Source organism: Acinonyx jubatus, chromosome B4 (assembly GCF_027475565.1).
Source record: "Acinonyx jubatus isolate Ajub_Pintada_27869175 chromosome B4, VMU_Ajub_asm_v1.0, whole genome shotgun sequence".
In the NCBI taxonomy this organism is placed as follows: Eukaryota; Metazoa; Chordata; class Mammalia; order Carnivora; family Felidae; genus Acinonyx; species Acinonyx jubatus.
This window is the reverse complement of record NC_069387.1, coordinates 94991983-95006806: the sequence shown is the minus strand read 5'-3', so window position 1 is coordinate 95006806 and position 14824 is coordinate 94991983. Positions and strand designations below refer to the sequence as shown.

At 35.3% G+C, this 14824-nt stretch overlaps 1 protein-coding gene across 1 annotated transcript in view; it reads right to left on the bottom strand.

Moving 5' to 3' along the window:
• Positions 1-14824, bottom strand: part of TRHDE (thyrotropin releasing hormone degrading enzyme) — a 378788-nt gene that overhangs the window by 167612 nt on the left and 196352 nt on the right. The window contains exons 4-5 of the mRNA XM_027071244.2: positions 12041-12195; positions 9181-9294 (exon numbers count right to left, since the gene is read on the bottom strand). Coding sequence (XP_026927045.1) covers positions 9181-9294; positions 12041-12195 — 269 coding nt within the window. The remainder of the gene's footprint in view (positions 1-9180; positions 9295-12040; positions 12196-14824) is intronic.

Below are 14824 nucleotides of genomic sequence, written 5' to 3'. Positions count from 1 at the left end.
ATACCACCACACTACAACCAAAAGAAGAGAATTCTTCTCTATAAAGTACCCGTCTTCCAAGCAAACTTATAAAGCTTACAGAAGGGACAGGACTCAAAGAAGAACTTGGCTGAACAGAAAGATACTCAAAATCTAAATGAAAATAAATGGCTATCATAATCAGATAAGTCTAATTAACTATTAGAGAACATGTTTGGGCCGTGTATATAAAAATAATAATAGGTAGCTAAGTGTTCTTATCGTTCCATCATTTAGCTAATCCTCTAAGACTGTGTTAAATTTTATTTTCCAAATGTATCTATGACCATGAACAGTCCCATTGAGGTTACGGAGCTGTGTTTTTGAGCTATTCCATAAACACAGCACTTCTGACAGAAGCATGATTGGTCAACTAAGTGCCAAAAAAATCCTAAATTTATCCACACCTACTAACTGAAATCATTACACGAAAGATGGCATACTGTGTACACAAGAATCTGATAGACAGCAGCACCATGCTAATAATACCATGAGGCTTGTTCCATAGAAATTAGCAAAACAAAGGCCTCATTTTAAGTGCTTGATAATTCTTTTAATTAATTAATAAACAATATGTATGAAATGTATGACTGAATAATGGTAAACAAGTGGCAGCAATCCATCAAAGTAGTTTATATAAAATTATTGAGCTGGTACATCATTAACAGCACTCAAGAAAGGCATCACTGGACTATAAATAAAATCTGGAGAGTAGAAAATAAAATGATTAAAGGAATTAATTGGACACAGGTGTATCTAAAGTAGGTAAAGAAAGCATTCCACATATCTTAATTTTTAAGATAAATAGAACACTCAGGGCACCTTGGTGGCTCAGTCGGTTAAGCGTCCGACTTCGGCTCAGGTCATGCTCTCACTGTTCATGGGTTTGAGCCCTGTGTTGGGCTCTGTGCTGACAGCTCAGAGTCTGGAGCCTGCTTCCAATTCTGTCCCTCCCTCTCTCTCTGCCGCTTCCCCACTTGCAGTCTGCCTCTCTCTCTCTATCAAAAATAAACATTAAAAAAAGATAAATAAAACACAAATATGATAAAAGATGACACTCCAACCACTGGAAAGAATTCTATTTCATCAATCTGAGGGAAAGATAAAAAGCCAAAGATATAAATAGTTTCAGAAGGGGCTTTCTTCAATTTGTAATGGTAGATCCGTAGAGATTATTCAGCTCAATGCCAAAACATATTCTATCCCAAATCATGTTTTTGGAGTCACGGTTGAGAGGAACTGTCTGAGTGGTGCACTGCATGATGGTCTATCCGTTACCACACTCTTTAGACTTTTAGGAAAAATGCTAACAAAGATGTATACTCTCAAGACACCTAGCAGAATGTCTTACTCTATTTCACAGTGAATTCTTATGTGTAAAGTATTTAATCCTACACAGGAAATGCTACCTAAGTCTTTATTATTATAAGTGTTAATGGTATAATTGAGGCAAACTCTTCAACAACCTCAAACTATCTTATTACCTTTTTTTATTTTTTGGTTTTTTCTTTACCGGAAGCCCTTTTACATTTTTTAATTCAGATCACTTGAACTCACTACTTTCATTTCTCATGTTCTTGTCTAGTAACATCTGAACAGTGTTAAAGTAACCTTGATGAAAAGGAAAAAAGAAAAAGTGTCTCATAAAGTGTTATGGACTGAGACAGTCACTCCTTGCTTAGAAATAAGTTGTGTTCTAATGTCTTTGAAAACATATAGCTGCCTGGTTAAAGATGATTAACAATTAGAAAATTAATAAATTATTTTTTGGTTGCTCTCTTAGTCCCCAGCCTTCACTTTTGGTCACATTTGTGTTAGAGAATTTTGCAAAGCAAATTCTTTTTAACAAATCTGGGAAAAGGCCGCATGATATCAAATGTTGAACAATTCATATATCGTAGGGAGATAAACACTTTTACTATTGGTGGTAAAAAGTACAGATTAAAAGTGGTATAATCTGCTATCATAAATAATGTATATTTGTGAACAATGACAGAAGAACATTTAATCATTTTGGTATACATTTTCGGCATTATCAATTTTTTGGTTTATCAAGTGACACCTGACAAGTTTTAGTAAGTAGGAGTATTTTGCTTACAAACTACTCTTACTTGAGAAGAGAATGATTTTCCCTGCAATATTTCTAGATATGAAAAAGGATGGCCTTGTATTATTGTTAGGCTCCAGGTTCAGAAGAATTTTCCTCTTAGAAAGTTCTAATCCTATCAATTTATTGGTTGCTTTTGAAATTCCTATGGATATGTAGAAAGATCTGACACCATGCCAACCTGAACATAGTCTTCAGAAGAAATACTTTATTCCAAAGGGAATGCTCATTTATCTTTTATTTCTAAGTTTAAAATATACAAAACCTGAAGCCCTCAGTGTCTTTCTGAACAAAATGACTTTGCTTTAAAGAAAATCCATTCTTTAAGAACATACATGAGCTTTCCATTTGCAGCTTTGTTTAAAATTTTTTAAATTCATATGGGAAAAAAAATGTGAGGTAATGTGACTAGGAAAACCTCCCAGACTGGGGCACCTGGGTGGCTCAGTCAGTTAAGCATCTGACTTTGGCTCAGGTCACGATCTCACAGTTCATGGGTTTGAGCCCTGTGTCAGGCTCTGTGCTGACAGCTCAGAGTCTGGAGCCTGCTTCAGATTCTGTGTCTCCCTCTCTCTCTCTCTGCCCCTCTCCTACTTGTGCTCAGTTTCTCTCTCTCTCTCCCTCTCTCTCTGTCTCTCTCTCTCCCTCTCTCTCAAAAATAAACATTAAAAAAAAATTTAAAAAAAAAGGAAAACCTCCCAGATACATACCTGAATATATAGAAGTATATGTGAGTATATATGAAAACTAAGGAATTATGGTTGTTTGTTTTCCCTTCCTAAAGATACAGTTCTAAATAGAAGTTGGTCTTCTATTAGAAGCAGTAAATGAAGCAGATTTACATTTTCTGAAACGTAACACACCTTGATAGCAAGCTCTTCAAAAGCTTCCATTTCCCTAACAATTGTGTAGCCAAAGTCTAGATTCTTATACAAGAACCACAGGTGTAAATAAAACAAAAGCACGAATGTATTCTCTACTCTTCAGTTGTAGTTTTATCTTCACAAATGCATTTGTGCCATAAAACTTCTAAATCAGTTAATGTATTTTAACAATCAACAAATGGCTGTTCGGTCTTTCATTCTTTTTGTGAAGAGATAACCTTAACGGGGCTACTAGCCCATCATTAAGATATTTCATAAAAAGCACAGAATTAGTCCTAAAATGAGAGAAAATGTAAACACAATTTGTTATTGTAGTAGCCTTAGTGGGAGCTATTTTACCATGTTAGTATAACAGGTGCAGTTCCTGTTTTCACTGTTGTTCCTGCTAGAAATTCTTAGGATCTCTTCAGTCACCACCCAGTTAGAATCCAAATCTCTGGCCTGCTTCTTAACACTGACATCCTCTTAGGATAAACCCAATTTGTACACTAGTTGAGTGTTAGTCTAATCCTCAATGCACTGGGAATATACCCATTAGAACTCCTACATTTACTCAGAGTTCAGATATGGCGTATGAGACCCTTCCCTTCAATGGCATCCACTAGTATTCTCATTTCAGCTCTTACCTTCTCTGCATACTTTGTTTCTTCATTATAGGCCTATTTTCCACCAATGCCCCAAACTGTTCTGATCACTAATGCTAAGGAAAAAGCAACCCTTTCTCCCAGAAGAGAGGGCTATAGCTCCCCACTTATACTCAAATTAGAAAAAAGAATAGTTTTTATTCTTTAAAACCAAAAGTCTATGTTTTCAGCAGAGAGATAAATTGCTTGCAGAAAGGGGAAGAATGGAAGAGTAAAAGGAAAGCAGGAGAAGTGGTTCATTTTGAAGGCTGTGGTCCCCCAAGAGACCCAGGTAGACACTACTTTCACTTTCCTTCTAGTCTTTCAATGTAAATGTCACTGCTAAGCTACTGAACAGGATCAAAAAGACCACAACCCCATGGAACTAGCCATAAGAAGCCATTAAATTTTTCACATGCAATATGTGCTAGTCATTTGAAAAAAGATACATCATAGACTAGTTGAAAACAATTGGATCATCTAACTTACTGACTTCGCAGGAGTAGAATATTATATGTGGATTTTGATCATAAAAGATAAACACAACTATATGGAAAATCATGAATATGTGTGTGTGTGTGTGTGTGTGTGTGTGTACATTTATTTGGCATTCGGTATTTATAAAATAAGATTCTAAAATAAATATTTAATTCCCAAGTGATCTATCTCTGAACCCATAGCTCTCCTGGGAAAATATATTTTGATATTGATGAAGTATAGTACTAATATACAAACTACTGTTGAAACATATATTAACTAATTTGAAAAGCATGCAAAAGTATTTTTCCCTACAGACTTGAGAAATGAAGAGCTGAACAAATAAAATGTTAAGCAAAATCAAAATGTTTTCTCTCTGCCTTTCTATTTCCCCTCTCTGAATAGTAGAGTGTATGTTATTATTTAGAATGATGAAGCAGTATATCTTTACATTTAAACTGAAAAAAAAGCATTTTCAGTTCATCAGTGATTGTCTCAACATCTTTTTGAGTAAAAATAAAACAATTTAAAAAGTGAAGATAATTCTATTGCAATGCCTGTTAACTTTAGCAAGCAATTTTTGTTGGAGCACAGTAAAATGATACTGAGTCTAATGGCAGAATTAATTTTTACTATTTTAGTCCTGCCCATGATAGAGACAATTGAGAACACTTTTGAAGGTTTTGGGCAATACATTTTGAGATATCTTTAGTATTGAGTATAATGAAGTTTAGTTGCATGATTCTCCATTAATAGTTATCTTTATGCCCAGGTATGTGTCCTCATAAAAATTTAGGGAGAATTCCCAGAGTGCAGACTTTATCAGCGTACAAAGTTATTGCTGTGTGAAGCTCCAGAGAATCCCAATTCATTTAATAAAAGAACATAAACTCATGTTTAATAATTCTCATTATAACAGCACATCCTTACAATGTTATATGCAGGAAACTAAAGGACATGCCTACAATATAGATACAAGCTATAATGAAAAATTAAGCAATATGCACAGGAGATACGATTTTGCCTGCATCAGCACCAGGTCTGTAAAATAAGGAGTCTTCATGGTAGCATTTTACTATGCATCCTTTTCTTGTACTAAAACTCGTTATCAAAGACTTTTTCAAATTAAAGTGATCGAGAATTATTGAAGAACAGTAACTGTGTTACATTGAAAGAGTCTTCCTGTTTCTTCATTTCCAGGAAACATAGTAAAATTTAATGTGACTACCATCAATATCATACTGTAACTTGATCCCTCCAATAATGGTGTCACTAACAGCCAACTTTGATGAAATAGCATCAAGCAAAAAGACTACCTGCTGCCCCTGAAATGTATCCTTAGCCCTGAGCTGAAGAAGTTGCTTCTGATGATCTTGACACTTCTGTTTAATGAATGAAACATTATATAAGGCTTACGTTCCTATAGAATCATCCACGCTGCCAGTATGGATAAGAATTGATTTGGTGAGACTGAGTCCAGATACAAAGATTATAAAAATTATTTTGTAATCTATACATAATTGTTATGAATCTAGGGTGTCAAAATAGATGACTGGGATTGGAAATGTTAGGGCATCTATACATAAAATCAATGCACTTTTCTAATGGAGCATTTATTTTCTAGGTACATGATGCCTACTCACATTTGTATAGTGGCTCATACATTTCAAAGACCTTGCAAGATATTTTATCTTCACAAAAATTCTGTGAGCCTGATAAGTCAGAACAATTGCCCCATTTTTCAAATGATAAGAGTCAGAGAAGTGAAACACTTTTCCTGGAATCTGAATTTCCCCTTTCCAATCCATTCCCCTGATCTCACATCAAAGGCCCACATCTATAAAATGGTAAACTTGATTAGTTTGTTGGGAACAAAACTATAATAATAGTTTTTATTCCATGTAGTGTTTCTAATATAAAAACTGATTACTTTTGTATCAGGAACTGGCTCTGAACACTCTCCTCTCTCTGTCTCTCTCTTTCTCTCTTTCTCTCACTAAGATTTTACTAACAATTAAGCACGCTAATTTAGGTATACTGGCCTAAATCAGAACAAGAACTTCCTTAACAAGATTATGTAATTCTCAGTTTCTTTATTGATATTCCATTGAAGGTATATTGTCATAGCAATCACCCTAGCAAACTGAAATTGTATTTCAGTGCTTGATGAGACCTGGTGTCTAAAAATGATAAAAGCACCATTTTTGAGATTAGAGACAAAAGAGGTCAGCTTCCTGAATTTCTTTACTCCTAACACTAGCCTGACTTCTGATTTTTCTATTTTAGGCTAAGCTGTAGTAAAGCCCAAGCTTTGCACTCCTAGGTAAGCTTTTGTGCATATCACAATAGTATGAGTTACTGCTGACACAGCCGTCACTCTTTTTCTTTCTAGTATTTCTTCCAATCTTGCTGATGCCATTATGAAAAATAGTGCTGGCACAGCCTTTAAGTCACTTAATATCCTCTTATCTATAGGGCTAATTTATTCTTAAAATTTTGTTTTCAAAGAAGATATTAATGATATATGGAGGAGGAATTTATTTGTAGTTTCTTCTCATAGGCTTTTTGAATTGGGATTTTGAGATACTCTACAAACTAAATAAAGCTACTAAATAGCAAAAGCAATTAAAGATCAGAAAGTATTTATAATCTTTACAATCTGAATAATAAAGAGACATTATAATAAGACCCGTTCCTCCTCCCTTTTGCCCAATTAATTGTAATGGAGTTTATTTTTTCATTTCTTAGTTTAATAAGGTGAGCCTTCTATATCACTGTATTTATGTCATCATTAATACCTGTCTCTTTTTTTAATGTTTTTTAATTTTTTTAATGTTTATTTATTTTTTAAGAGAGAGAGAGACAGAGCGTGAGCAGGGGAGGGGCAGAGAGAGGGGGAGACACAGAGTCTAAAGCAGGCTCTGGGCTCTGAGCTATCAACACACACCCTGATGCGGAACTCGAACTCAGGAGCTGTGAGATCATGACCTGAGCCAAAGACGGATGTTTAACCCACTAAGCCACCCATGCGCCCCTAATTCCCGTCTCTTAATTATAAAATATGGATTTATAAGAAATAAAATCTTGTATCTTACCATCCCAAGTTTTTATACTTCTAGTTCATGGTCTATATTCTATTAAGGACAAAGTCCCAGATGGGTTATTTATACCTGATACTCATTTTCAATACCTCTTATAAATATGTTCTCTAGAAGGCCTACATTTATAACTTAACTGATAAAAATGATGAAAGAATACAAAAAAAAATTACTCAAAGACAAAATCCAGTATAAAGACATTGAAACTTGGGATATATTGCCATGCTAAAGCCATCAAAAGCTGTCAGGTTTCAGCCCATGTATAATTCTGTTGATTACTTTTTAATCCAAGATGCATTTTTCATAGTGATGAATAGAAGGGATTTTATGATAGATAGCTGAATGAATTTTAAAAAAAGAAAGCTTACCTATATGAGTAGCATGTCACTTGTAATGAGGTCATTTTTTAAATATTGAAACATAATGAAATTATAAATCAGTAACAATCCACAGCATAATAAAAATTAAATGAAAATTTTAAACAAAGTTGATTGAAACTCAACTAAAAAACAAGATATTTTAGGGCTATTTTGGGAGTATTTTCAAAATCCTTAAACATTTCAATTTCAAAGTATCACATTTGTTAAAAGAATAAATAATTCTTTTTCTACAAAGTCCTTTAAAAGCATTTTCAATTTTTTCAATGTCATGATAAAACCATTCAAGTAAGATTCTTAAAATTGTATCATATATGCATACATACCTAGATACAGAAGGCTAAGTAAAATTATCTCATTATTTAATCAAATGAACCATGTTGCTTTTATAAAATAAGGTCAAAACTGCATGAACATAATTAAAACATATCGATATGGTATTACTATTATCACATTTCCTCTGGGAGATATGTGATTTTTTTTAACTCGGCAGAAGTTGATTAAATTTATGGTAGAGAAGTTATATAAAGACTTATAGACATCTTCATATTTCATCATGGTTTAAATATTCCTCAAATCATACTTATGGCAGATAATTAGACAATCACTTATTATTAATAATTTAAACATCAAAAAACAGCAGTGTCAAATAAATATGTGTTATCACCAATGCTGCGTCACGGGTGAAATATGCGCTTCTGGAAGTTAATGAATGTTAGTCCTTTGCAACTTTTACACAGTATCACTTAAACTAAATTTAAAATTCAAGTTCCAAAACAACATAAACCCTGGGTTTCATTTAAAAATAAGATAGCCACTTACTGATTAATAAAAACATATACAGAATGAAAACCTTATATTAAAAGATATATAAAAACCACACCTTCCCTCCACTTTTTCTTTTAGGATGTTCTGGAAACATTACTATTTAAGGGACAACAAATCCTACTTCAGGTTCAGACATATGGGTTCAGACATATTCTTAGAGTACAGGTGTAATGTGCATAACTCTTCATGAAGTTAATGAAGCAAGTGACTTAGCAAGTCATTTAATCTTAAGTATCATATCTTAAATAACCATAATGTATTTTGTAAATAAGCAAATAAATAAGCAATTATTTTAGCTAAGCTTTCGTCACAATGAAGAAATAGTAAGGTCTCATTTTTCTATGTATTGAAATATTCTATATACTTAAAATACTACATGTTAATTATTGTTACCTTCTTGATATTAAAGGATAATTTTCCTTTGTTATCAAATGCAACAATCTAAAAGATGTCTAATAAGAAAAGCTGTAGGGGCGCCCGGGTGGCTCAGTCAGTTGAGCATCCGACTTCGGCTCCGGTCATGATCTCACAGTTCAGTGAGACATAACCAGTCAGACTCTATTCAGTTCTAATAAGTAAAACAGAACTCTTTTGGAATACTTCAAATTTAATTTAAATTTAAATTTAAATTTTGGTCACTTTTTCTTTAGTGGACGTTCGATTTTCAGATGGTATTTTCAATTACCCCTAATGATAATATAGGCCCAATGTAACAACAGATCAACCTTTCACTAGGAATTCCAAACAACTAAAGAAAAATGCACATACCATGTTCCAGCCAGGGTAGAGGTAGTCCGTACCAACAAATTCAAAGTAGTGAGCAAAACCTTCCTTCAGCCACACATCTTCCCACCACACAGGAGTCACGAGGTCACCAAACCACTGGAATTGAAAAATGAATGAGCATCATATAAAATCAAATTTATCCCAGAATTATTTTACCTAAAATTAAGTGTATTAAACTATGATTACCATAACTGGAATTCATTCCCCGATTGATCTTACAATCTTAAAATGTATTTTGGCAAGAGTAGTTATTGATTTATTCAACTGCTTGGGTGACATTAGTTTTTTTATAAATTCATTAATGGAAGAACAAAAAATATAAGGATTAAAGAATACAAAAAGAATATTTAAACTGGAGAAGAAAGAAGTCAGGAGAAAAAACTGATGACTGTTATTTTCAAATATTTGAAGGCCTAGCATGTAGAAGAGGAAATGACTTCTATCCTGTGGCCCTACGAGGACATTAGGACTAATGGATGGAAATCCAGGTTGGTAGATGTCTGCTGAAAATACAGGAGACCCTCTAACTGAATGAGATGGCCAAAGACAGAACGTATTGCCTTAATCAGTGAGTGACTCAGCACAGAAGGTATTGAAGCATTGCCTTCCCGTAGCATAGGCAACTCAGAGAAGACACTGGTTGATTGAAGGAGCTAAGGTCTTTCATGATGCTTCACACTTCACTCTCCACGATCTTATGATATAAAGGGGTCAGACCAGAAAAATCTCTAAGATCCCGTCATGAAAAATAGTGTTGTCATTTTTAATTGTTGTTTTGGTTAGATCGTGATGTGTCAGTCTGAAATCCTTGCTTAGGTCAGCAAAAAGTTAAAGAAATTCTTTTTTTTTTTTTTTCCTTAAGAACAGAACCAAAAACGTTACATGCCCAGAACTATCCTAAAGACTCTGGATTGAATGATGAAAAATCAGAAAAGTCCCTTCTCATGCAGCTGGTGCTTTACTGTAGAGACGGGGGATGAGGTAAGACACAAAATAAAAAATATACAAGCAAATGAACAACACAGTTTCAGATCCTAATAAAGTGATAGCAATCAGGGAGAAGCCACTTTAGATTGTAAAAGCAGAAATATTCTCTCCAAGCCGGTGACATTTGAGCTCAGATTTTAATGATAAGAATGAGCCAGTCTCGAGAAAACCTCGGGAAGAAGTGTAAGCAACACTTAGTATGAAGACCCTAAGTGGGAATGAGATATTTAAGAAATGGAAGGAGGAGGCAGACGGTATCAGATTGGGTACAGCTTGGGGAGCTCCAGTAAAGAGCTTCGTGACTGAATGTTTCAATATTATAATAAAGTGTCAGTCACTCAAGAGGATCTCTAATTGAAATACAAATAAGAGATAACATTGAATAAATTGATGACCATAAAGTAATTTTTATTCTTGATCAAAATGCAGATTTCTCCTCTAAATTGAAAGCCTGTTTTAAGAATTGTGACAATACATAGGTGGGGAGAGAGGGTAGTGTAGAAAATAATTTGGTAATGATAGTGGAAATTCTGTGTTTCTCCTGGCTTCTGGTCCATTTCCTCATGTAAATAGCCTGGCGCTACTAAGCTATAACAAGAAAGTAACTCAGAATGTGGAATAAATGAAATCCAATTCTAGGAACAAAGATAACATCATCAATGTGCTCTTATTTCAACAGAACTATATAAGTAATTTTTTCTAGGAATGTGCAAAAAGGAAACCCCTTATGCCTCCAAGAATTATATTTCACTGGAAACCATTCTCTTTAGCACAGTTGAGGAACCCCGATTATCGGTGCAATGGATCCCCTTAAATCTCTGAGGCAAGGAACACATGCCCAACCTGGGCAACATGACAGGTACAAACATCTTACAGGTTCATTTGCAAAAGGCTGGCATTGAGGTAAATGGTTCTATGGTCTGGACCAATTTATCATGAAGTCATTGTTCACATATTAGCATTTAGAAGTTCACTTTCTTCTGCTGACAGCATTTTCCACATAGTTCCTTCTTAAGTTTTCCAAGCTTTTTAAAAGTATTTTAGGTTATAACAAATTGAAGCCATACAGTATCACAATGAGATTTCTAGTGTTTTAACTTAAAACTATCTATAGTTACCAGGACAGGTATTGCTTTCTATTAGCATGAACATTTATTTCCAATTTGTTTTTTTTTTACTAGAATCAAGATTCAAATAAGCATTGCAAAATCCCTGTAATACCTTCCCCTCGTTGTAAGAAAGTGCATAAAATCAAAATGAAATTAATTTTATCTCAGCTCCACTACAAAGTTGGCTAATTTACATATGAATTTCTAAACATGCCAAGACAAAAAAATATCAATCATTTGAGAACAAAGAGTGTATGGCTGAGTTAGTGAAAGACTTCCTAAGTGTCTGTGTGATGGGAAAAAGGGAATAACAAATTGATTTCAGCAAAAGCAAATTTTGACGCGTACACAAAACTCAGCTGCATCTTGCAGCAATGCAATAAATCACTGACTGCCACTACTGCACTTACCATGTATACACACCAATAATCACAAGAAAATAAAGCAAGGACAAGGAATCGTGACTGGGTAGGGTCTCCAAAGAGGCTTCTGGGTGGCAGTGCTATCTCACTCCTCAACTAAACTGAAGGACAGTTGTTTATTCAATAGATCAGTGTGTTTTCTTTGGTTTGTGCTGTCATCTGAGAAAAATGGCATATCATCCAAAAACAACTACACAGTGCTCTCTATATAATTAAAACTTAATTGGGAGGAAAATAATTTAGCTCCTCATCTAAGTATCTGAAAATCGTTCTGCATTCTCAATAGTTTCCAATTATACTTACACCTGATCCTTTTTCTCATACCTGGTGACATATCTCATGAACAATGACCATGGTGACATCCAGTAAATAAGAAATAGATGAAACACTGGGATCCAGCAGTATTCTTTGTTCCACAAAAATACTTAGTCCCCAGTTCTCCATAGCAGCGTACGGGTGCTTAGGCACAGCTAAAAGATCTAGAAATAGAATAAAACAATTCCAAAGGCTTTAACAAACACACTGGATTCTAAATTCATATCCTAAAAAAGTCCAGAAATCCTAATGAAAAGGAATATTTTCTCTTTCTCAGTAATTTTTTTTTTCTAAATTAAACTACCTGCCATTTCTACATGACAGCAGAAATATAGGCTATCACCGTAAATGCTGGCCATATCCATTCATCACAGTTCATTTTCAGACCCAGTGCTGGAGGAGGCTGGAAGTATCGGCACCATTATTGATGGGCCCATCCTAATAAGTTTCAGGGAGTCAAGGAAACCAAATGCAGCAGAAATCTACAGAGTCAAAAGGCATCGTGCCTTCCAACGAAAATACATTCAGCTCAATGCAGTGAATACTAGACTCTTACTCTTACCCCAATTTTTTTTTGAGAGAAAACATCTTAGATCAGTTTAAAAATGTGGCCTGTCATTGTTCTAATTGTTGAGATCCTCCTTTATTTTTTGAGTCTGTTAAAAATAAAATCTTACATGCAAATATAGCTTATAGACAAAACTGTAATAGTGGACGTAGTGGCAAAAGGACTAGTGAGGGAACCCGCAGGCTTTGGTTCTGGCCCTGTCGTGCACCATTAACTAGATCTATGACATCGGTAAATCACTTAATTTCTCGAGACCCCAATTCCCTCACCTATAAAATAAGGTTATTGGCCTTCATTATCTCTAAAATCCCTTCCAGCTCCAAAGATCTATGATCAGATGATTCTAAGATGTATGCTTGTTTTAAAAGGCTGTAGAGGTATTATCAACTTCTGGTTAAGGTGACACAATAAGTTCATGCTTTGATGTACTCCCTCGGCTCCAAACACACAGCAATGATAAATAAAATATTAAAAGAGAAAACTAAAAAATATCTCCAGGCTTGAAAATAAATCTCTTCATGGATCAGAAATGGTACAGAAATGTAAAGCAGTGATCGCATGTGAAGCCACAGTCCTGCTGGGTTCTGGCTCCAGGGGCAGGCAGTGGCAGCTGGGAATTGGCTCTAGCAGGACCCACCAGAGCCAAAGGGACCTGAGCCAAGGTGACTGCATGATGCCAGGGGTAGAGGTAGGGTATGCATGCTCATAAGGGCTGTAAATAGCTGGTGCTCACTGCTTCTTGGGAAAGCTAGCAAGTGGCAGAGTCAGGATTCGAACCCAGGCAGCCTGACTCCAGGGCCTTGCTTTTAACCACAATGATGCAATATTTTCAGTCTCTGACCCAAAAGTTCTACTTCCCAATAATCTAGAGTAACTCCCTAGGGTGTCAAGAAAAAAAAATTGGTTCAAGAATGTTTGCTGCAGTATTGTTTTTAAGAGTGAAAAGGGAAAACTAAATGCCTTTCACCAAGATAGTGGACAAAGAAACTGTAAAATAGTTAATATAAAGGAATACTACATAGCAATTGACATGAACGAGCTTACCACTAGATCTTATACTATATAGATCAACACAGATAATCTGAAAAACATAATGTTGAGGGAACAAGTAGACTTGTTGACAAGTAGACAAGGTGTAGAATGACCCTTACCATAAACTACTTAAAAATAAGCAGAATGAATACCATATGTTGTAAACGGACACTCCCACATGCACACACATACCCAGACAGATAGTAGTGGTAAAGTGCACATACAATCACAAACATATAGGAATGATAAACACCAAATTCAGAATCATGATTGCTTCAGGAAAGAAAGGGGGAAAAGGGTCTGCAGAATGGTCTTTAGGTTCCTGGACCCCATTTCAACCCGGGGTTGAGGAGGATTCCCACACCACCAAGCAATTTTGGACCCCAGGATATATGAGAATTCAACTCGGTTCTGCCACTATCTACCCAGAGATAGCATCAGATTCCACAAATGAAGGGTGTAGTCCTACAAGACTGTCCTTTCCTCCCCACTTAAGATGCCAGTCACAAGCCCAGGTTGTCACCTGTACTTCTGACTGAGGTTCCCATGACTTCTTCTTTAGGTCTGATTAATTTGCTAGAGAGGTACACAGAACTCCGAGAAACATTTTTACTTACTAGATTACTGGTTTATTATAAAAGGATATAACTCAGGAACAACCAGATGGAAGTGACGCATAGGGCAAGATATGAGAAAAGGGTGTGAAGCTTCCATGCCCTCTTAGAGTGCACCATTCTCCCTAAATCTTTACCTGATTACTACCAGGGAGATATCTGAACTCTAACGCTTGGGGTTTTTACAGAGACTTTGTTACATAGACATAATTGACCAAATCATTGGCCATTGGCAATGGACCTCACCCTCCAGCCCTTCTCCCCTCCCAGGAGGAGGTTAAAGGGTAGGGCTAAAAGTTCCACTCCAGCATCCTGGGGTCGGCTCCACTGGAGACCAGCCCCCATCCTTAGGGTTCAAAATTCACCTCACTAACATAACAAAGACACTAACATTAACTTGTATTAACATAACAAAGACTCTCAACCCTTAGGAAATTCCAAGGGTTTTGGAAACTAAATCAAAAATCTTATAGGAAGACTAAATACATTTCAGAAATATATGTCAAATATATATGAGAAAGACATTTTTGATCATTCAGATAACCAAATACGTATTTCTTATAAATCACAGTATTTCAG